Source organism: Triticum aestivum, chromosome 1D (assembly GCF_018294505.1).
Source record: "Triticum aestivum cultivar Chinese Spring chromosome 1D, IWGSC CS RefSeq v2.1, whole genome shotgun sequence".
Taxonomy (NCBI): domain Eukaryota; kingdom Viridiplantae; phylum Streptophyta; class Magnoliopsida; order Poales; family Poaceae; genus Triticum; species Triticum aestivum.
Window position 1 is genome coordinate 91,457 of NC_057796.1, and position 23,983 is coordinate 115,439.

The 23,983-nt window shown below is 45.8% G+C and overlaps 1 protein-coding gene across 1 annotated transcript; it reads right to left on the minus strand.

Moving 5' to 3' along the window:
* Window positions 1-1,390: 1,390 nt before the first annotated feature.
* LOC123179758 (putative phospholipid-transporting ATPase 9) lies at window positions 1,391-7,371 on the minus strand. The gene is made up of 11 exons (XM_044591633.1): window positions 6,341-7,371; window positions 4,514-5,865; window positions 4,296-4,406; window positions 3,928-4,204; window positions 3,747-3,835; window positions 3,546-3,654; window positions 3,154-3,357; window positions 2,836-3,060; window positions 2,523-2,714; window positions 2,141-2,427; window positions 1,391-2,032 (listed from the first exon to the last, which is right to left on the minus strand). Exons 1-11 carry the CDS (start codon window positions 6,797-6,799, stop codon window positions 1,645-1,647), a joined length of 3,693 nt encoding a protein of 1,230 aa, XP_044447568.1. The 5' UTR covers window positions 6,800-7,371; the 3' UTR covers window positions 1,391-1,644.
* Between the last annotated feature and the right edge of the window lie 16,612 nt (window positions 7,372-23,983).

Below are 23,983 nucleotides of genomic sequence, written 5' to 3' on the forward strand. Positions count from 1 at the left end.
GGACATATACAAATGCCCTTTGAACCGTATATACACGTCCATGCCAAGTTATGGAACCAGTTCAATGTACTAAAGTGCACATCCATGGCAAGTTCAAGCATCACTGGCGTATTTACCTCTCTTTTTTTGCGGCAAACTCGGAAGCTTTATTAAGACGTGACAATGTTTATAGGATGCTTGACAGGGCTACCCTGTGCAGCCTACTTGCTTCCTTGCTTGCCTGCCGCGGACCCAACCGAAGCCCAATGGGCCACACTCCCCTGAACGCCTCTTGTATTTCTCTCCAGTGTAGGTTTGCACACACTCCAATCCTAAATTCTCTAGTCCAAAAAACAAAAAGAAAAAAACTCCCAAATTCTCTCTTCCTAGGAAAAAAAAGTATAAGTGCTCTCTGATGAACTTTGAATTCGTATGACATTTTTTGGGTTGTGAGATTTTATAAGAGTGAATTTCAGAGGATTCTATTAAGATTTTATTAAGACGTGTACGGTGTTAGACACAGACATCTTGTTCCTCTGGTGATGGCTTCCTAACTGCCTAGTACCAAAATTCTTCATGCATGACTTTTCTTTTTTGCGAATGGCGTCTTCTTCTAGAAGCATAGACCATTGAAAGGAGAAGAGGACCATGACCTCACCTCATGTGTGTGTAATGCTAATGCATGAGAGCCGTGCAGAAAGGGGAAAAGATCTTGTTTATATCCCTGCCCGGTTGCTTTCAGTTTCAGGTCAGTCATCAGGCTAATAATTTGACTGTTTCTTCTGAATGCTTCCTGTCAATGTTAGGCCATCTATCTACAGTCGACCAGTCATCTCCATCACACGTGATTCATGAGATTCTCTTCTACTAGTCATCATTACTATGTAGATAATATCTTGTGTTAGACATGGGCCACCTGTTCAGTTTTAGGTATTTGGATCTCATACCCAGAAATTCATACCCGTATCTTTGTAAATTTTAATAGGTTTATTATCGATATATTATGATAGAAACAGGTAAAAAGGAAAAAGGTTGTATTTCAAAGGGTAAAGATAGTTCGGCTGAAATCAGGGCCCCTTTGAACACCATAATTCTTTTCCCACTTGCTAAGTAATGTCGCAACAAAAGAAGGCGGAAACATACGGCGATATCAGCACCAAAGAGCGCATCCATTCTTTCAATGACAGCAAAAAAAGAATACAGGCTTTATTCATATTATTATTCCCCAAAGGATATATATATATATATATATATATATATATATATATATATATATATATATTCTTAACTTAGGAACAAAGGAACAAAAGAAACAACAGGGAAAAATTATCCCCAAATAATAATGAGGGGAACAAGCTAAGTATCCATCCATCTCCTACACTTGCAATGTACATCAACTGTCCTCATCACTCCCTCCCTCCCTCCCTCCCTCCCTTTTGCAGCTACTAGTTCTACAAACAAAATCTCATCATGTACAGTTAAACCCTAATTCGACGACGAAACCCGCCCATCTCTAACACCTGACCAGGTTAGCAACACTTTGAGAAGCAGCAGGCAAACAACAGGCAGAAGCTTAGTCTCTGCCAAGCTGCATGCTCCTGATCATCATATTTACAGGGGAGCTGCATGCTGCTGATATCTAGTGTATGTGTGTGTGCGCGCGCGCTAAGTCAGCTCAACGGTGGCTTGTGATTGCGACGATGAGTCCGCGTGGATGACCTTGCTGTTGGTGCGGACGAGCTTGGCGTCGCGGCGCGCCGACACGCCCACCCCGGTGGACCTGACGGAGAACTGGCGCAGGACGACGCCCAGCTCCTCCTCGGGGTCCGCATGCTTGGCCGCGTGCTGCAGCCACTGGATCTTGTTGTGGTAGTCCGGGAAGAACCACGTCTTCACCACCGCCAGGGTGAAGTAGGGGATGAGCGCCGCCACGGCCACCAGCAGGGTCACCACCCAGTAGGCCGGCGCGCCCCCCAGCGCCTCCGAGAACACCATGAAGAATGTGGTCGAGAAGGACGGCGTGATGGCGCCGTAGATTATGAGGAACAGGTACCTGCAAGGCAGCAGAAAGAGTGGTATTGTCAGTTTGGTCAGAAAAATAGTGAGTGAGTTGGTCTGGTTAATTTTAGTTGTCGTCGCTAGATAGAGAGATAGTACGTACCATAGGAAGATGCCGCTCCAGATGCAGATGTGCTGGATGAGGGTGAAGTAGTTCACCGTGATTGCCATCTGCATGTTGACGGCCCAGACAACGCACGTGTAGGCGGTCGCGCCGAGGATCGAGAGGTCTATGACCTCGCCGTCTTTGCGGAACGCCTGGTGCTTGAGCGACGCGATTGTGAGGAAGAAGATGATCACGGCGCTGCCGACGCCGTGCAGCATCCAGCCTAGGAGCCTTGACCACCGGAAGAGCAGGTTCTGAGGACCCTCCTGGTAGAGCATCGGGTACTGCATTGTATTTCCAGAAGTAGTGAGCAATTCCATTTTCTTTTTTGATCCAGCATTGATTAATTAATCTTCAGACCGATGTAGCGTGAGCGTACCTTGAGACAGAACCGGGCGGAAACATCTTGGTCGAACACGCCCATGGCGATCACAGGCAGCGACGTGAAAAGGACGTTGTAGAGCGACATGGACCAGTCGTTGTACAAAGTTTGGCCAGAAAATGTCGACAAGGACTCGTACAGGAACAGGGTCACGCCGAACGTGATGTTCTTATATAAGAAGTAGCATACCTGTTGATCCAACACAAAAACAAGGGAGACGCTCACTCAGCAAAACCGCCACATGCTTCATACAAAATCATAAGCAGAAGAGTAGTAATTCACATGCCAATAATTTTTTTGCATTGCTTACCATTGATGAGATCCTGCTATAACACCAATGCCCATGGACAAGTAGTAGGCGCTCAAGGAAGCGGAACTGCGCAATGGAAACGTCGCTCGCCATGACGGCCTGCATCCCTTCGGCACCGCTGATCCCAACCCCGATATCTGCCTCCTGAATCATGCCTACATCATTCGCACCATCGCCAATTGCCAGCGTAACTTTACCGGTGCCGGTTTTGACCAGCCTCGTGACCTGAATCACAAATGAAGATAGACAGTTAAGAATCCACTCTCATTTCCTGGGATGGAAGAACACAATTAATTCTGAGGTGAAATTTGAGCTTACAAGAGCCTTCTGCTTTGGGGAAGAACGGCAGCAAATGACTGACCCACAGGCGATCGCGAGATCAAGGAACGCGGCCTTGGTGTCGTCTTTGAGCGCATATGTAAGTGACTTCCCGTCAATGATCAAAGCAAATGATTCATTGCCAGATGCATTTATGAGTTTCTTTCCTTCATTGATTTGCTGCACCACGCTGACCTTTGACGCCTGCCGTATATCAGAAAAATCTGGTGTTATTATTGTCGTAAAACAGACCGGTGTTTGATCAATATGCAGACAGTTCAGTTCAACAACAAAAATATGCAGGCAGTTATGCACAAAATGGAGCTCGTTATTATGGAGAATTGGTCCGTCTACTATAAGAAACTATAATCAGGCAGCAATACTTTATCTACCTTATTAATGGCTCCTTTGTCACCACCTTTCTCCAAGGCAATGATATCTGGTGTATCCAGTGTGATGGTTATTTGTTTCATCCCTTGTCTGAGTAGACTGCATGCATATCTGTGAAAACGAGCATCATCGGATTTTAGCAAGTTCATAAAATTGGCCAAATATCGCTATAAGCATCGAAACATCCAGGAGAGATGCTATACCCGATGTTGATGGCGGTCTCCATCTTGTCACCCGTCAGCACCCATATCTTGATGCCAGCCTTAGCAAGTTTGTCGATGCAGTCAGGTACCTAGAAAAAGGGAAATTAGCATGCGCAAACCAAAGAGAAAAAGTGGTGAACTGTTCCATTTTACAGCACGAAAGAAGATAAGATCTACTCACCCCCTTTTGCAGCTTGTCCTCAACGGCGGTGGCGCCAAGAAGAATCAAATCCCTCTCTATCAAATCTGCAGCCTCGTCGATGAGCTCATCTCGATCAGCGCTGACAGAATTCTTAGCTGCAGTGAACTTCCTTTCGAATTTAGCGTATTCGATCTCCTCAAGTTGACGGTATGCAAGAACCAGTGTTCTCAGGCCAGCATCGGCGTAATCATTTATGTGCTTCTGCGTCGCTTCACTATATGTACTCTCAGAGTTTGACAGCCTCTCGTACATTATACTGCACATGTTGAGAACAAGTCAAGATATAGCCATCATACAAATACAGAGAGCAAGAGTAGATGCATCAGGTTATTGAAGATAGTACTAACCTGTCGGCACCTTTACTGAAGATAAATGTTTTCCCCTCCTCGTCCTTGACTATTACCGACATCCGCCGCCGAGCACTGCTGAACTCAAGGACATGCAAGACCTTATAAAACCTGGCAGAAAAGAAAAAAAAAAGGTAGGGTTGAGGTTAGTGTTACAGCTCCTGAATTTTGTTTACATGAGAAAAGAAAAACTGACTGAAGTTGAAACTCATATATACCTGTCAACTTGTTCTCCAGAGGAGGGATCCAACTCATGCAGATAAACACCTGCCTGCGTCCTTTGGTAAAAAGTGAAACCAAGTTCATGTGCCGCGACAACAAAGGCAGCCTCATCGGGAGACTCTGCTTCGTACGAGATCTTCCCTGTCACTTCGTCGACCTCCGGTATGCATGTGTGGCAGATGGCCAGCAACCGGAAGAACATCTCGATCACACCCGAGTGTTGTTGGTGAACCCAGTTACCATCCATGACACGCTCATCTCTGAAGTTAAATCCTTTGATCGCAGATCTTCCCTCGGACTGATGGAAGTCTTCGACGCCGAGCTCAAAATCAGATATCACGGGGGAACCGTTTCTCTTTGCCATGGCTTTCTCGACCTCGGTGATTCCACGCCCGTACGCCGTGCCCGCGATGGAACATTTGATGAACTCCATGGAGTTGCAGGTCAGAGTCCCGGTCTTATCGGTGAGGATCGTGTAGACCTGGCCGAGCTCCTCGTTCAAGTTGGACGTCCTGGCATGCGCCGGCGTGTCGCTCTCCTCATGGTACATATGGATGTCGCTGTTGATGAAGAGAGCCTGCAGCAGCTTGACGAGCTCGATGGAGACGTAGAGGGAGATGGGGATGAAGTAGCCGTAAAGGATCATGGCCGTGAAGAAATGCAGCGCCGCCGACACGGCCGGGTTGTTGGGATCGTAGATGTTGTCGGGGTTATCTGGCCTGAGGTACCACCTTTTCATCCTGCCATCCACCAAATCATGCTTGGTCGCAAGGCCAAAGACGACGGAGCCGATGACCGAAATGAGGACGAGGATGGACATAAGGACGTAAATGGCGCCATCCATCTTCTTCTCAATCTTGCTCCTCTTGGAGGGAGCACTGGTGGCATTCTGCATCACCTTTGTGTCGTGGCCAGTGAAAACCACCACGCCGTACACATACTCGGTGTTGCGGAGCTTGGAGTCCCTGAGCAGGAGCTGCTGGGGCGACAGAGGGTACTGCTGCTGCTGCTCTTCAATCTCTATGTTGCCGACAAAAGAGTAGAGGTTTGCATTCGGGTCCTCGCACCGTATCACCGCACCAAAGCCACGGAAGCTGTCGTCGTCCTGCAGGCGCGAGGTGACGTCGAGGGACTGCTTGAGCTTGAGGTTGGTCTCGCCGTCGAGGTTCATGGTCTCGACGTAGCAGATGGCGTCGTCGTAGCTGGAGGAGAGGAGGACGAGGTCGGCGGGGAAGAACTCGTCCTTCTCGACCTTGACGACGTCGCCGACCCGGAGCTTGGTCCACTTGGTGTGCCGGAACGCGCCGTCCTGGAACACCTTTGTCTTCCTGTTGTTCACCTCAATGTCCTGGATGGGCCAAGAAAAGAAACATTCATCCACTGGTTTTCAGCAAAACATTGGTACTACTACTAACAAGAGCAGGAGAAAGTACTAAGCATAGTTATAAATCTGTTGTTTTTAGCAAAGGACCTGAGGTTGCTAATGGTGATTGGACCACATCTCCTCTAAGCAACATCATATTAGTACCGGAAGAAATAGAATGAAGGACTGAGTGGCTATAACTGCCCCACCAACCCCTGCCTCCCCTCTCTATTTTTGTGTAAATTTGCTGAAATTATGGGGAGTAGATGGATTTGGTCCCATCCCATGCGTATACTACTAGCAGTAGATTGAATGATGTCATTGCTGAATGAAATGGGATTGGATTGAATTCTTGAATAAATAATTGCAGCGCAGATGCAGAAGAAGAAGAAGAAGAAGAAAATGGAGATGCAGATGCAGATCCAGGAAGAAGGAAGAAGAATGGGGAAAAAATAGAAACCTGCTGCTTGCGGCGCCAGTCCTCGATGGCCTCCTTGACCATGGTGACGAGGAGGACGAGGACGAGCGGCCCGACGGCGGTGGCGCCCCGGAAGGGCGCGATGGGGGTGTAGGAGAGGCAGGCGACGACGAGGAAGTAGATGTTGGCCACCCGCCGGAACTGCTCGAACAGCGACTTGGGGATGAAGGTCACCGCGCTGTACTTGGTGGTGGAGACGTAGTTGGACCGGTACCCGCCGGCCGCCGCGGCGTCCGCGGCGGCGGCGGCGTCGTTGGCGTGGACCACCCGCGAGAAGCCCGGCCCGCCGATCCGGGACCCCTCGTCGTCCACGGCGCTGGGCCGGCGCGCGCAGGCCGCGAAGGTGTAGAGCTTGCTGAGAAGCACCTTGCGGCGGCGCCGGCGGCCCCGGCGCCGGTCCTCCGTCTCGCCGCCGCCGCCGCCCCCGCCCGAGGAGGCCATTAGGGGCTGCGGGGAGCGCGCCGGGGAGAGGAAAGACGCAATCTTTCCTGTCCTTGTGTGTCCTGGAGGAGTAGTACTGGCTGGTGGCAGAGCTTAGGTAGAGAAAAGCTGCTGCTGGTGGCGCTACGGCTAGAGTGGTATTTGCAGGATTGGGGGGCGGCAATGGCGGGCGATTGGAACAAGGGGGGAGGAGGACAGATGGCGCGCGAGGTTTGTGCAGCAGAAGATCCAATGGGAATCGCCGGCGAGATGTGGCGATATATATGTATATCTGGGAAGTAGTATTGATTTGGGGGCAGCCCGGCCCGGCCAAGAAAGAGGACCTGATCTTCTTCTTCTCCTCCAAAGCCCGGCCAAGAAAAAGGAAAGGGCTGGCTGCTTTGTAAGCTCCGCAGGCTTACAAAGACTTGTTCTTCTCCGTGTCCTCTGGTCTTTGTCTTGGCTGGTGTGTGCGTGTGAAGGGGAGAGGAGAGGGGAGGAGTTGGAGGAAGAAGAAGAGGAAGGAGAGGAGAAAGTGCTGTGCTCTGTACCCCTTGCTGGCTGCTGCTGGTGTTGGTGTTGGTGTTGGTGTGGTGGTGGTGGGCTTGTCTTCCTTCCTTTTGGCCTCCTTTTGGCTTGGTCTCTCTCTAACAAATACAAATACAAATACAAATACTAATGCAAATGGTGGCAGCAGCTGCTGATTTGATTCTCTTCTCTACTAAATTTCTGCTAATTTTAACCTGTCAGGGCAGGGGGCTGATTTGGCACATGCCACGAAAGAGACGCCACTCAGTCACCATGGTTGACTTTTTCATTCATGCATCCATCTCATTTGGTGGTGGGGGTGACTTTCATTGGGCCTGCATGGAAATTCGTGACAAACTAGTAGTAATACTATTACCAGTGTGAACAAGAAGAAGAAAATTAGGACTACTACTTTTTTTTTGCATGGTAATTAGGAGTACTACTAGATAGAAGCTTCCTCCTCTTCCTTATTAGAACTCTTTACAAAAAAAACTTGCTTGCTGGAATTCTGGCATACATTCATGCATGCTGCTACAATACATTTCTGCCTACCTTGTTGACTTCTTCTCCGTGCCCACATTCAAACGCCTCATAATCGTATTTACTCTTTCATTATGCGCGCGCATAATAAATAGGTGATGTGGGGGAGGAAGAGAATGCAACTTCCTTCTTTCTTAATATTCGGCGTCTCCGAAGATCGGGCGACGGAACGGAAATTTTTTCATAGGCAGGTTTTTGTTCACCCCTCTTCGCTTAAACTTCCGTCATCGGAATTTCAAAACTAGCGGAAGCTTCCTTCTCTTGGTGGGATTTGGAAGTACGCGTCTTGCCCCGCCTTGTTGACGCGGGGGAGAATGCATTTACTTATCATCATTTTTAAAAATCAGAGTCCCACAAATAGATTCAGCACCAACAAAGGGAAAACCGCACAATCTTTCTTTTTTTTACATTCCTTCAGCTTGAAATCCTAACATCGGAGCACCGTAACCGTACGCGGTTCAACAACGGCCAAGCGGGACTTTTATATTCCTGCCTACCTTGTTGACTTGTCTCCGTGGTCACATTCAATCACCTCGTAATCGTGTATCTATAAACATAATTGCCTTGCGTGGGTATTCACTGATGTATATATAGGAGAAGAGAAGAGCAGAGGACCCATTTAATTTCATTTCATTTCATTTCATAGAGCGTTTTCCCGAAGATCGGGCGACGAAACGCGGTTGAACAGCGGCAAAAACGAAACGAAAACTTCTTATATACATGACTCCACTTGAAATTCTAAATCGGATGGCAGAAGACGCGGTTCGACAGCGGCGAGGCCAAGCAAGACTTTGTATGGGGTTGAATTTTTCCTCCCACCTCCACTTTGAAATTCCAAATGGAGGGGCGGCGTGGCCAGCAGGTTACATGTTACCAGCTACAAATATTTCTTCTTTTCTGAGTGGTAGCCATATTCCTTCTGGAAGGCAGCCAGTTAGGCATCTTCTCTGGATGCATTACCACCTAATCCTCTTCTTCTCTTGGCCAGCTGCTTGATTAGCAGTCCAGTCAAATTAGCTGCTTGATTTGCGGTTAACATGGACAAGAATCTCTGGGTTTAGCTTGGCCCAACGAAATTGACTAATCTTCTACTATCAACTGGCGCAACTGGATCATCAATTGTTTATTACTAATAATAATTTGTTTACTACTACTACTAATGACAAACAAATCAAATCAATCTGGAAGGGAGGGAGGAAGAGATCGACGTTGACATATGCAATCACGTGATTGGTTGGTGCCATTGCTTCTCTCGCCACCTCAGAATTGAAGCTGCCGGCCTTCACATGGCCTTGTTGGAACTTTCCCTCCCTTTTGCTAGCCCCATCTCATCACTTTCATCTTCACCCTCTTTTTTTTTTCCTTTTTGCAAAAGATCTCACTGCCTTTTACACTTTAAACTGTTGCACAGACACCACCAGGTAGATTGATTGATTGATAGATATATCACCGTTTTGGGCTTATAAGTGCTTGCTTTCCATTTACTTCCTAATTAAGGCTTACCTTTTATGCAATTTTATTTGCTTTTTTTTGACGGTGCTACGGCGGGCTTACGCCGGCCTGAACCTTTTCATTATAACCAGAGAACATTTACAACAGAGATCAGACAGGAGGGGGGAGGCAGAGACAATAAGTTTATGTTACAATCTCGTAGACATGCGAAACAACATGGTACCCCAGTCGCGAAGCAGACCGCGCGCCTGCTCATTATTACATCTGTTGGACCAAAGCAGAACATCATCAGCAGCAGCACGAGCGATTATGTGAGCCGGTTGAGTGTCGTCCCTGAATACTTTTGCATTCCGCCTCTTCCAAATATTCCACAGAATTGCTGTGATTATTCTGGAGCGAACTTTGTTTTGCAAGTCATTGCCCCAAAGATCCCGAAGATCCATGGGTATTCCTGGCGTGAGAGAAGAGAGTTCTCCCCACAGAGAGATCAGCTCCGGGCAGTGAAGAAGCAGGTGGTTAAGGGACTCCGTCTGCAGACAAAGAGGGCAGGCAGGCGAAGCGGCGATGCCTCTGTGGAAACGCCTCTCGTTGGTGAAGAGTCGATTCTTGTTTGCCAGCCAGAGGAAAATTCGACATTTGTTGGGGGCGTAGTTCTTCCAGATGGCCATTGCAAGGGGATCAATAGGCGCTCCCTCCCACATAGCCTTGTATGCCGAATTGTAAGTCAGTGGCTTGCCATCCGATCGCCCTGTTCGTTGGTCCGGTTCCTGCAAATTCAAGGAGACAGAAGCCAGCAAGATGCGCAAGGAGCCCAGTTCACGTTCTGCCGCATGGGTTAGACGAGGTGTGAGGTCTAGGCAAAGATCCGGCAAGCTTAGAGCCCTGGCAACAGAAGCCGAGGATCGGAGGACATGAGAGAGCAGAGCCGGGTATCGAGTAGCTAGAGTGTCTATAGAGTTTGGAACCCAAAGGTCAAGCCAGAAGGCGGTGGAGGTGCCGTTGCCTACCGCCACCTGAGTTAAGGAGCGGAAAAAGGGGATCCCCTCGGCGATATCATGCCACACCTGGGAATCAGAAGCATGAGGAGTGCCCAGGTCATGGTCGTCGGACCAACCATACTTAGCAGCCAACGGGGAGTCTTCGTTGGTCGCGGAGCGCGGGTGAAGCTTGGTTAAGTGAGAGAGAAGGAGGCAAGAGTTGAGTTGTTGAAGAGAAGAAAAACCTAGTCCCCCACGAGTGAAAGGTGCACACACAAAATCCCAAGCAACTTTACATTGGCCTCCCAAAACTTTGTCTTGGCCCGCCCAAAAAAAGGCTCTACAGCGTTTGTCAATTTCAGCAACAACACCCATCGGGAGCCGCAGAGAAGTCATGGCGTTTTTATTTGCTTTCATATACAGCGGAGAGAAACGTCGTTATACGTCTTTCGCAATAAGTAATCAATGGTACGAGTATATTGTAGAAATGTGAAATCATAGTTGACGCTCATTATACATATATTTTAAATGTGGTATTATGTATTTCATAGGACACTAGGTATTCCACGGAAGATGAGGTCATGAGGAGGGAAACGGTCCACATGGCCCTGGAATGGTGTGGAACTTTTGTTCGGGGTTAAAAAAGAATATACTCTTTCCGTCTCATAATATATAAACTTTTTTCGAGCTAACATGGTCGGAAAAACGTTATATTATGAGATGGAGAGAGTACTTTGAAGCTACCTCTCAGTGCGTGTAGCTGTTGAATAGTAGCTGTATTTTGGGATTACAGTGTGAAGTTTTGAATAGTCCTAATCATAGTCAGCTGGAATGAAGGAAGATGACCTGGCCAGGTCAATTGCTTCCCATCTTGCATCACTCAAAACTAGCCAAATAAGGTAATTGATTGGTTGGGAAGGCAACGAGAGCTTAGGGTCGCACACTTTCTTTTCTAAAAAAAAAGAAAAGATATATTTTCCAAATAATTCAAAAAAATCACTCGTACAAGCGACTGGGTATTTATGAGCAGGCCTTAAGTTCCGTTCAAAGTTTTTGCTCCTCGTTATTGTTTATCATGCAAACTAGTACTGTAAGGAAAAACTAACACTTTTCCACGAGATCGGTTTTCAGTTATTATTACCATCATTAAAATTTTGAATTTTGTAGAGTCGCTCTTTGGACTTTTATTCTTAGAAAATAGAAAGAGTACAAAAATCTGCATCCATAACACGTGAACCATGTGAAAAATCATAGACTAAGAAATTTACCTTTATAAAGTTTTAAAACAAGAAAAGAGACTTGAATTTTTCATTAATTAAGATGATTTTTTGGAACAAAAACAACGAGCTACATATTATATCTTTTCGGGGCATTTTCTCGTATGGTCAGTTTTCTTTTCCCTTTAAACTACTACAGGAAGCTACATATTGTATCTCTTAGAGGAATTTTCAAAAGTGATGTAAGAAAAATATATAAAATTACAATAAATATTATTAAAATAAGTAAATTTCGGAGTAGAGAATAAAAAGTTTGGAACTTTCCTGGATCTATTGTTTTTGCCAAATTCATCAATCCATTGTTACAATAATACTTTTATTTTTATATGTATTTCTAGATTCCTAGAATATTTAATAACTTCTATTGAAATATTTATGCTTTCTGCTAATTGATCAATCTATATGGTTTTGGACTAAAAAGACCAGATTTTTATAGTCTCCGGGTTGAAGCATCAAACTTAGGCTTTTAAAATAGTGTAGGAACCAAAATTGTATTTCCTTTTTCATTTCTAAAATATAGACCCATAGTAGAAGATTTAACGCAGAAACGGCTTTCGAATTAAGCAATCAGAGCAGGAGTATATTTAAGCAATGTGGGATCATCGCTGGCGCTCGTTATATATGTTATGTGTCATATCTACCAACACGGGGAAATCAATAATTTTCAATTGAACGATTCCATGTCAAGATTTGCACGGAAATGTGTGATACTCTTGTTCGAATTAAAGATGCCCTAGATTAGTTTTGAAGCTATCTGGTAGCATGTATTTTGCTTCCAGAGGAACATAAATGATGCATTAGGCAATAATTGTTGAATAGTAGTACTTCTGGATTAATATACTGTGAAACTTTTCGTTTTGAATAGTCCTTGTCAGTTGGAATGGAGGGAGACGACCTGGCCAGGTCAATTGCTTTCCATTCTGCATGGCACGAAACTAGCCAAATAAGGCAATTGATTCCCTCTACACGTCTTTTTAAAGTTGCCCCCTACACGTTTTGGTTGTAAAGGCAAAGAGAGCTCCTGAGCACATGCTTTCTTTTTTCTAAAAGAAAGAGAAAAAAAAACTGTTCTTCCAACAGAAACCAGAAAAATTTAATCATACAACAAGCTACTACAAATTATGCTCAGATCTTAATAAGTAATAAAACAAGACAAAAGGCTTGCTATTTCCATCAATTAAGAAGAATGTTCAGAACAATAACAACTAGGTATCTAATAATACAGATGATTACTGTTTTTCTCGCATGGTCAGTTTCCGGGGTGGTTTTCGACAAACTAATACAACGAGATACATATTGAATCCCTTCAGGGCATTTTTAGAGTAATGTGTATTGCAAAAATATTATTAATATGTGAAAATTCAGAAAAAGAGAATGAAAAATCAAAACCTTTCCTGAATTTTACGATTCTCCAAAGTTTCATCAAATCTATTGTTAGCATAATACTTTTACTACTATGTAGTTTAAGATTCCTAACAAAAAAATTAATAACTTTCTTGAAATATTTATGCTTGGTGCTAAGTTTGTGATGTTTCTGTCTTCCTTTTTTTGTATTAACCGGGTAATTGGGTTCTCACATGTGCGAAGCTACCGCCACACCAACACGCATTGAATGGGGCCTCAACCTAGATGGCTTTGACTTGCTCAAAAGACCAAGAATTTCCTGAATTGGGTTTGAAGCACCAAACTTAGGTTTTAAAAATATTGTAGGAGCTAGAATTGTTTTTTTCTACTTTTAAAATAATAGAACCATAGTTCAAATTCTTTATATATGTTCTACCTACAAACTCGAATAATTGTAGCTATCGGTTGAATAGTTTCATATCAGATTTGACATGTAAGGGATTGGTGACGATACCCTAAGACTTGAAGCTGGTAGGTAAGACTTTCAGGGAAACAAAGGAAGGAGGGAAGCAATAATAGGCTTTGCTAGTGATTTGAGTAAGAATTGAAATGTCTTCTCCCAGCGATCATTTGGGCCTTAGAAAATTATAGCTCGGGCCACCCTTCGGGTGGCCCTCCCACCGATGCTTCCGGCCTATTCGGATGTCATAATTTGGTGCTTGGCCCTATTGGGGCTCTTCTCTATCGGCTCGTCATACCGCCCTCTATGTTGTGCACTGACTATTGCATGGACCGCACCTTTGTGGAAAGTGCCCCTCCCTTTGAAGATTAAGATCCTCGTGTGGCACTGGCACTTGCTCTCTACTAGCGGGACCAAGATCAGTTATGCGGCATGACGGACATGATGGCTGAGGCTGGATGCCGCCTTGCTCCGCCACCTAGCCACTGATTTGTCGGGCACTTGTTGGCATTTTTTTACTAAGGCATGTTTGTGTTGTTGCCTCGGCAGACTTATGTTTTATTTTTCTGCACTTAAGCTTCTTGTATGGCCGTGATGGTTGCTTATTATAAAGCGGGGAGAAAGCATGTTTGGGAGTGGTTTGAGCAATTATGAATAGTCCAAGTCAACTCAACATGGAATGAGAGGGGTCAGCTGCTTCCAATCTTGCATCGCACGGAACCCTGACTAAATTAGTACATAGAGAACACGCGTGAATTTTAGATAGAAAAAACCCGGAAATCATGCGTGAGAAGCTTGGATTTTCATTTTCTTTCAGTTGTCAGTTTATTAGTGTGTAGGATTGATCAAAACGACGACGACGATGACGCATACGACTTGTCGTAGATAATGTATGTATGTACGTGGCTAGATAGCTGCTCCACTCCACATGGAAACACCTAAGCGCTGACGACTGGCTGTCTAATTTTGCAGCATTAGATTTTTCTCCCGGCCGTGACTTGAGCTGCAAGGAGAATCTGCTAACGACCCGTTTTATTCAAATCCATGGGCAGCGACCAAGTTCCATTTTGCATGCAACCGGCCAGCTGCGTAAAACTTTTTTATGCTAGTTTATGTAGTTTGAAATAGTAGTTTTTATACTTGTGTTTATGGTTAAAATAACTTGCCGTGCTAATTAATATGCTCTTTTTGATGGGTTGTTTGGTTTTGTGTAAACTGTGAGGATTAATTGAAGTCAATGGTGTTGTTGAGTAACGTACCCGTGGGGCTGGCTTGGCATTCCAAGATGTGGTACTATTGGCATTGGCAATCGCAATCGCAGCCTCCACTGATTGCAATGCAAGCACCTTTGACCTTGACTGACGTACCACTGATGTATATTTCCACTAGCTCAAGGAGCAAGCTAACGATGTTACTAAACAAATTCTTCCACTTGTGCATGCATGCTAATCACCACTACTCCTGCTACCTTGGCTCCATCTGTCTGCTACCCTACCTTGGTGAGATTCATTATTAAACTTGAGGTAGGGTAGGATTAATCTCCTGCACTTTGCTGGTACTGCTAGGAGTACAATAATACATCTTCTCATGCATACGTACGCTTCACAACCAAAAGGGTCATACCTTTCTTAGAGCATCTACAGCCCCGCGGTCACCTAATTTGGCACCCTACGTTTGCGGACCCATCGTCCGCAGAAGATGACCAGGCGGATCTCATTTTTCGCATTCCATAGCCGCATCCCCCATATGTCCTACCTCATATCCATACAAAATCATGCAAACATTGTTTCTACGTAGATCAACATAGAACATAGCAATCCGGCAAAGATAAACACAGTGTGATACAAAAGTGTCGTCCGAGTTCATCACTTAACACTACTAAAAAGCAACTAAAACTGGGAAGGGGGGATTTGATTTCACCGCTTCCTCCGTGCCGGTCTCTTCCCCTTGGGGTCTAGACGACTGGACTCGGCGTAGGCGGCGGCGGCTCCGGGCGCATCGTCGTCGCTGTCCAAAGCGGAGGAGGAGGAGGACGACGAGCGAGATGATGCCCGCCATGCGTCGGGCTTCACGGTTTAGATTCTCCCGGAGCCGTGCGACTCTCTCCGCCGCCGTCGCCCGCTGCATGGCCAGACGCTCCGACTTCTCCAGCGCCACGCGGAGCGCCTTCACATCTTTGTTGCGACGACGGCGGACGCCCGTCTCCGCGGACGTGTACAAGCGGCGGATGGCGGTGGGGAGGGCCTCATCGCCGTCGCTGGCCGGGGAAGTGGCTCTGGTGCGGATCTGTCAATCCGCTCTTGGAGCGGCTGGTAGCCGCCTCCGCCCCTGCTTCTTTACAAGGCGATACACCCGGCCCATGGACTGTTCAGCGGACAACAACACCCAGCGATGCTGGATGGAGCCTGGCAGGGGCCGGCAAGGACCATGTCAGACGAGCGTGTGGCGCCGCGGAGCTGCAGCTGCCCACCCGGTCTGTCCCCGATGCCTCGAAAAAGGAGTTGCCGCCCCGGTCCATCAGCAGCCGGCGGAGGGCGATGCGGAGTGCTACCTCGTCCTCGTCGGGCGCCGACGAACAATCGAAATCTGCGGCGGCCTTCAGCCACTCCGGGAGGTCGGATTCACTGTCGGACATGGTGGACGGGGAGAAACGAAGTGGATTTGGGGAGAAGCGGAGAGGTCGAGTGAGTACTGACTGAGCTTGACTAGGGTTTGCTCGACGGTCGTATGATATTTGTGGGGGCTAGAGTGGGTTTGTTGCGAGCCATAGCGAGCCAGGCCGACGTGGCGTGTCCGGACGCCTTATATCCGTCTCAGATTTGGGCCGGTCAGGACGAGTCCCGTCTGGGTCTTTTTTCTGTGACCGGTCACTATCGAGGTGTTTGAGGCGGGTTTTAGGGCGCTCAGCTATAGATGCTACTACTCAGGCCTATGATTCATTTTCCTCTGCTACTATTATTACACGCACGCGGCGCAAAGGACCAGACAGACAGAGTGGACGCACTGACACACGCGTGCAATCATGCAGAATTACAGGTGCAGGTGTGTACAGTACAACGGAACGGAACGGACGGAGAAATTCCATTGTTTCCACCTGAAGTCTGAATTGATTCTTCTTCTTCTTTTTTTTTTTGGGATAATTCTTCTTCTTCTTCTTGCAGGAGTACTACGACGACTAGTTCCTTACGTACCATCAATAAACTACAGAAGGCAATGTTCTTTTTTTTAATTTTCACCTTTTTTAAGGGCAACACGCTAGATTTTATTGCTCAGTAGAAATATCTACAGAGATGATGATGGTATCATGGGGCTGACCCAACCAAGTCTGTCCTTCATAGAGCGACGGAGGTGCGGCCCGTCCATCTGTGTTTTCACTTGTTGTCTGGTTATGGGCCTATGGCATTGTTATGGGCCTTTTTGGTTTTTCTTTATTTATTTTCATGTTGGTGTTGTCGCATGATTTGTAGAGTGACGCGAGCGTGGCATCTCCTACTTAGCACGTAGAGAGCTTTGGGGGGGAGCGCATATGCCTCGCTTATAGCAAGGTGGAAGGCAGCCTCGGCTACAGGGAGCTGGTGCTGGGCCGGCCCAGTAGAATGTGGATATGCCATGTCGATGTCATGCTGACGCTAGGTGATGTCACACTAATTTAGATTTTTTTTCTTTTTATTTATATTTTAAATGAATATTTTTGAAAACTTTAATTTATTTAAAAAATTAAACCATGAATTTTAGAAATGTTAAACAGTATAAAAAATGTTAGAGCAACTAAAAAATGTTTGTGACAATGAAAAATGCTCCTGCATTTCAAAGAACTCTGTGTGAAATTTTTCAAAAATGTGTATACAATGTAAACCAAAATTGCGTAATATAACAAAATACTTCTAACCATTAAAAATTGTATGTGACGTTATAAATAAATATTTTCGTGTTCCAAAAAATGTTTCTAACATTTAAGAAAAGGTTTATACAATGTGAAAAAACATTTATAAAATTGTATGCTAACGACTGTCTGGATAATTCTGTAGCATTAGATTTGTCTCCCGTGACTTGAGCTACAAGAGAATTGCTAACCCCCCGTTTTATTCAAATCGATTGGGGGGCAGCGACCAAGTTCGATTTTGCATGCAACCAACCGGCTGCCTAAAACTTGTTAGTAGTACTAGTTTATTTATCTAAAATAATTTATATACCGATGTTTATGGTTATATTAGTTTTTTTATTTTTGAGGGAAATTATGGTTATATTAGTTTTTTTCTTTTTGAGGGAAATTATGGTTATATCAGTCAATATGCTCTTTCTATGGGTTGTTTGGTTTGGTGTAAATGCTAAGTATTAATTGAAGTCAATGGTGTTGTTGAGTTGGTTGGTCTAACCTAACGTACTTCCTTCGTCTAGGTGTATAAGTCACCTTATGAAAACCAAATAATCCCGAAACACTTAGGCGCGTTGCATTAATTCCCATCTCATTTCATGTTGCTTGACATAGATAAATCATGTAATTTTCTCAATATAAGACGTGTTTGCATTGCAATTTAAATATAAGACGTGTTTGCATTGCAATTTAAAACCAAATAATCACCAAACACTTAGGCGCGTTGCATTAATCCCCAAACAAGGCTTAGTTAGCAAATGAACATTAAATTTTCTCGTTTTCTTCTCCGCCTTGTTCACGGTGCATAAACCTAAAATAACTTATGCACCTGAACCGAGGAAGTAGCAACCTTGGGGCTGGAATGGCATTCCCAGATGTTGCATCGGCAATCGCATGCAATCGCAATCGCAGCCTCCACTTATTGCAAGCACTTTTGACCTTGACTGACGACGTACCACTGATGTAGTTTATTTCCACTAACTCGAGGAGCAAGGCAGCTTCTCATATAGCATAACGATGTTTCTAATCAAATCCTTCCACTTGTGCATGCATGGTAATCACCACTCACTCCTGCTACCTTGGCGAGATTCATTATTAAACTAGCTAGGGTTAGGGTGAATCTCCTGCACTTTGCTCGTAATACAAGACATCTTGGCATGCTTACGTACGTTCCATAACCGAAAAAGGTCACATCTTTCTTAGAGTAGCGTTATTATTACACGCACGCGGTACGAGGACGACGACTAGTTCCGTACATGGAAATGTGCCTGAATTCTAGTACGCGGTACGTGCACGGAAGAAGATTTCTCCCGTCCGTCTGAACCCAGCCACGCATTGCCACGCGCCTTCTACCTCCACGCGGACCGCCCTAATTTGTACTACCTCGTATCTAAATATAAGACGTGTTTGCATTGCAATTCAAAAATTTATGCCTTGTTTGGATTACCATTTCGTGTCAAATACCCCTTAGAAAAGATACAGATCTCCCCCCATCGTTTTGTTTTCGTCTGGAAATCTGCTAGTAGCCGGTAGATAGGTCCCGGGCAAGGGGGGCCACTGCCTGGGCGTGCGGCTGATATCCTTTGGTAACTGTAGCAGTTCAGCTTATGTAGCACAAACTGTTGGCCCCGGGCGTGGCTCAGGGCTGCCTACGTCACTGGCCGGTAGGTAAGATACACGTGTAAACTAAATACATCTGTATTAGATTACACCGCATTCATACGCGGCCTTAAGCTGCAAAAATGTCTTATATATTAAAAAACAGAGGGTGCACTTACTTACCAGTAAACTACAGAAGGCCTATGGCACTGTTCGGGTTCAACCCGTTTATCTTTTTTATCATCCCCTGGCAGTAGGATTTTACGGATGTGGGTTGGCGCCGATCCTATTTCCCGCACAGGTCCACGCCCCCCCCCCCCCCCCCCCCCCTTTTTAGTTTGCTACTATACTAGGTAAGATTTGGCCAGCCCAAATACCGAGACTCCCTTTTCCCTTTTGGGAAAGTTCTACTACCTTACCATTGGTTTTGCTTTTTCGGTGTTTTCTTTCGTTATTTTTAGTTTAGTATATTTTTTCATCTTCATTTTTTCTTTTCTTTCCTTGTTTTCATTTTCAAATTCGTGAATACCTTTTGAATTTGGTGATTTTTTTGAATTCATGAACATATTTTGAATTTGGGATTCTTTTTTCAAAATCATGAACATTTTTCAACTTCTTGAACAATTTCTTATATTTGCCATTTTTTTAAATTATTTTGTATTCTGAAATACCTTTTTAGTTCTGCGAACATTTTTTAAATTCATGAACATTTTTTGAATTTGGTATTTTTATAAAAATTATGAACATTTTTAAATTTCACGAACAATTCCTCATATTTGCAAATATTTTTTTAGATTTTTTGTATTTTGAACATTTTTCCAGTTCTGCAAATATTTTTTGAATTCAAGGAGTTTTAAATTCTCATTTTGTTTTGACATCATGAATATTTTTCCAAATTCTCAATATTTTTGAATTCATGAACATTTTTTTGAAATCTAGAACATTTTTTAATTTTGCGAACATTTTAAAATTTTGTGGACATTTTTTGCGATGGCCCATATGTCTAGGAGCCATCATGGACAGGATCAGTCGCCGACAACCTTGTCCGCCAGCATGGCCACGGATGATGCCTCAGCGGAATCATTCGGGCTCCCCGGCCTGGCGCTTCCTTGTAAGGGGGAGAACCTTGCCGGAAGGAGCACCGCCGGAGGCAACACGAGAGTGAGGCGGCAGTGTATGCTGCTGTGAAGGCGGCCAGTTCTGAAGTGTCGTTTGTGCCTGCTGCTGAGGACATGGACTTTGCCATGACAACTACCAATCCGGAGGTCATGGCCGTAGGGACAAACAACTTGTCGGCTGAGCCCGAATCCGTTCGGCCCTCACAGGGGATGGACATCCGGGATTTGAGCTTCTCGCAAGTGTTCCCTGACGCATCCACGATAGTCGACTCGCCGTAACTTCAAATGCATCGTGCGACGTCTGGTAATGCCATGTCCATGCATGCCCACATGTTTTCGGCCGAATGCATGACCAAGACTCGGTACAACCTTTGCCCCTTTCCTACTTGTGTTCGTAATTCTTTTGTTGCACATACTATCAGATCAAACTTGTAGGATGATAGTTAAATTGCGAGGCATATTGTAGGAACAAATATTGCATGACATGATAAATGATGGTCAAGAGTGTTTGTAATTTACCATCGAGGATACCAATTCCTCGGTGTTTGAATTTGGGCAATCATCATGCACTAAAGCAAAGAAGAAAGTTGGTCTGAAAGTAGTGAAGGCTAGAGGTCTGATATTCACATAATTTGAAAATGTTTTGTTGTGTGAAAGTTGGTGTAACACGGGCATGGACCCAATATGTGGAACCGTGCAAAAAGGCGAGAAATATTGAGAAAAACACAAACTTTAACATGAGCAAATACACCATGTGAAGCCACGCCCAATCATTAGCAACCGAGTCCCAACTTCTCTCCAACATAGATGGTCACTCATTCAAGAACAAGTTATTGGCCGAAATGAAAGCGGCATCGGAGTTCAAAACCATGCAACTTTGGCGGCGACATTATATCATCAAGTGGAGAAGAAGAGACTCACTTTTTCACATTGTTAGATGAAATTGAATAGGAAACCCAAGTGACAGACCGTCCTCAAGGATATTGAAAACGCCACGAAGAAGATGAAGAAAAATAATGGGTATAGCTCCGCTTAATCCATTGGATTGGATGAGGAAGAAGAAGTAAATAATGGGGCGAACATGCAAGAAATCATGCCGAAGAGAAACCGGCAGGTGATGGGAACAAGTGGGAGAAGGACAAGGTGGCGCGTGAAGGCGCGGCAAGCAAAATGTCTGCCACTTGGACCGGCATTTTTCGCCAAGGAGGAGAAGAAGGAGGAAAGGTACAAGATAGTCATCGATGTGCAAAGGGAGAATATGGAGTTCGGCCGGGAGAGGTTGATCTTGGAGAAGAACAAAGTTGAATTGGAGAGGCAAGAGAAGGTTGCAAAATGGTAGCTTGAACAAACGATGACAATGCAAGGACTTGAGCTCGAGAGAGAAAAGTTGAGGCTTGCGAGAGAGGCGAAGGAGTCGAGGATCATGTTGGTATTGGGATATGGGGAGTGCGGTTATGGATGCAGGCAAACAGGGACATACCCGGCACTGTCCGCGGGCGCGTCCGCAGACGTATAGGGGCTCACATTTTGTACTTCTGGTTGTAGATGCTCTTATTAGGTCATACATGTATTTTGTCCATCCCCACCAATTCTTTATTCTTACTCTTCGAAATTCACCAAATCTTTGTGGTTCTATGTTTACTCGTACTCCCTCCATTAGGGGTTTATCAGACCACATACATATTTGCTGTGAATACATCTAGTATCTGGACACAAAAGCGAAGAGTCAAACTTATGTATAAAAAAATATGATGTCCAGAGCTAGTGTTCATCTATTCGAAGGATCCAAAGCATCATCCACAAATGCAAGCTGACAATTCCTCAAGGAAGCAATGAGGAAGGGAACTTTGAAGAAAGCTTTAATTACGGATCTTATAATTCAACCACCTAATTGAAAATTACCTTTTGAAACTTGTACGATCTGGATAAGCACCATAGTTTTTGGGATGTTGGTGATAACAAGAGAAATTATAGGCCTTGGGGGGGGGGGGGGGGGGTCTCAACACATCTATTATGAATAGGTGTTTAAGGATGAAGTGATGTTGTTATCTGGGCTTGTCTTGTAATCCCTCCCTTCTCCTGCGCTGATGGAGTGCCGTGTACAATTCTGTTCCGTAAAAAAAACTGAGAATTGAATTGAGATTTAGGTGGGAATCTCTCCCCCCGTAACCGTTCAAAAAGAAATTTGACTCGATTGGTGCAGTGGGCAGGCCCCCTCAAAGATCGTTTTTCCCACGTGAAAAATACTTCAAACTTTACTATTTGTTCACATTTTTGAGAAAATCCTGTTTTTTTAAATCAAGTCCTTTAAAAAAATAGTTTGATCATTCCAAAATATTGTTCAAAATTGTTCGTGTTTCAAAAAATGTTTGCAATTTTAAACAATGTTCTCAAAATTGCAAACATTGTTTAATTTTTTAAATGAATGTTTTTTTGTGTTTGTTTGGAAAAACCAACTACCGATTAAAAAAAACCTACAAACAAAAATATTTGACAGCTCGCTACTCGAGTAAATTGCATAAAACCACCACTTTGAGGGCTAGGTTTGCGAAAATCACTAGGGTACAGTTTCTCTGGAGAAATCACCACGTCTTGCGTAATTCTTTTGCAAAAATCACTGATCGGCGGATTTGGGTCGTTTAAGAGCGTTTATGACATATGGGGCCCGTTTTCTGCCTACGTGGCATACTTGTTCAGGTTTAATGCAAAAACGCCCTCCTACATTTTCCCCACTACGTCTCAGGCCCTCCAACCACGCCCTCGCTCCATCCGCAGCCGGGAGACGAGCTCGGCGCCGCCCCTCCCTCCCCGGGCAGCCGCCGTCGTGCCCCCCTCCCCCAACACCCACGAGAGACGAGCTCGTTCCCGATTTTGAGCAGGCTGGAGACCAGGGGCAAGGTGGCGTTGAGCGCGCCCCCGCCTGTGAGGATGGTGGTCGCGGCTGTCGCGGCGAGGGAGGAGACGGCGTTGAAGGCGAGGACGACGCGCACGACGGCGGTGAGCTGATGGCCGCGGCCGCTGCGGGGCGGGTCGACGAACGGGATGGAAGGAGCGCTGGCAGGGCAAGGGAGGAAGTGCCCCCCGCCCCGCGACCGTCTCGGTCGTCGAGCACGGCGCGCGAGCGGCTAGGGACGACGGTGACCGGGGCGACGACAAGACGTTGTGGACCGCAAGGCGGGAGAGGAGGCGGCGCCGGTGGAGGAGGTTGACGCGGGCGGCGATGGCGTTGCAGGCGTCCAGGAGCGCGACGCCGGCGTCGAGGTGCGCGGTGACGGCGACGGTGTCCTTCCCGTCCCCGGGCCCGGCGGCGAGCGCGGGCACGGCGTCCGCGAGGGTGGCCGCGAGGAGGCCGGCCAGGCGCGTGAGAAGGCCGGCCAGGTGCGCGAGGAGGAGGGTGGCCCCGATCCAGATCCTCGCCGGGGAGTAGTTGTCCACCGCGGAGAAGGAGCGCTGGGTCTAATTGCGTTTTTCAATTTTGATTTAGGGGTGTCGATGTAAAATTGTAGGGTCTAGTTTGTAATTTTAGATTGAAAACCATCCGGCACAAAAAGTTACGCCACGTAGGCAGAAAACGGGCCCTATCTGTCATAAACGCTCTTAAACGACTCAGATCAGCCGATCAGTGGTTTTTGCAAAAGAATTACGCAAGACGTGATGCTTTCTGCAGAGAAACTGTACCCTAGTGATTTTCACAAACCTAGCCCTTAAAGTGGTGGTTTTATGCAATTTACTCTCGCTACTCTGACCGAACAACTACAGCTCCCTGTGTTAATAGGCCGGCCTGCACACTCTATCCTGTGCGGCAGGTCAATAGTTTCACGCAGCGCGCGGCAAATAGGACCTCCGCATAACTTGACAGCCAGAGAAACATGGATGAACAGGCCGTGCCTTGGCCGCTTGTCAACAACTGCCTGGAGCTATGGACAGTCGAAAAAGCGCAAGAAGAGCTCAGATGTTTGGGATTACTTCACCAAGATATCTGCACGCGACATTGACGGGAATGTGCTCAAATTTGCTGCCTGCAACCACTGCTGCA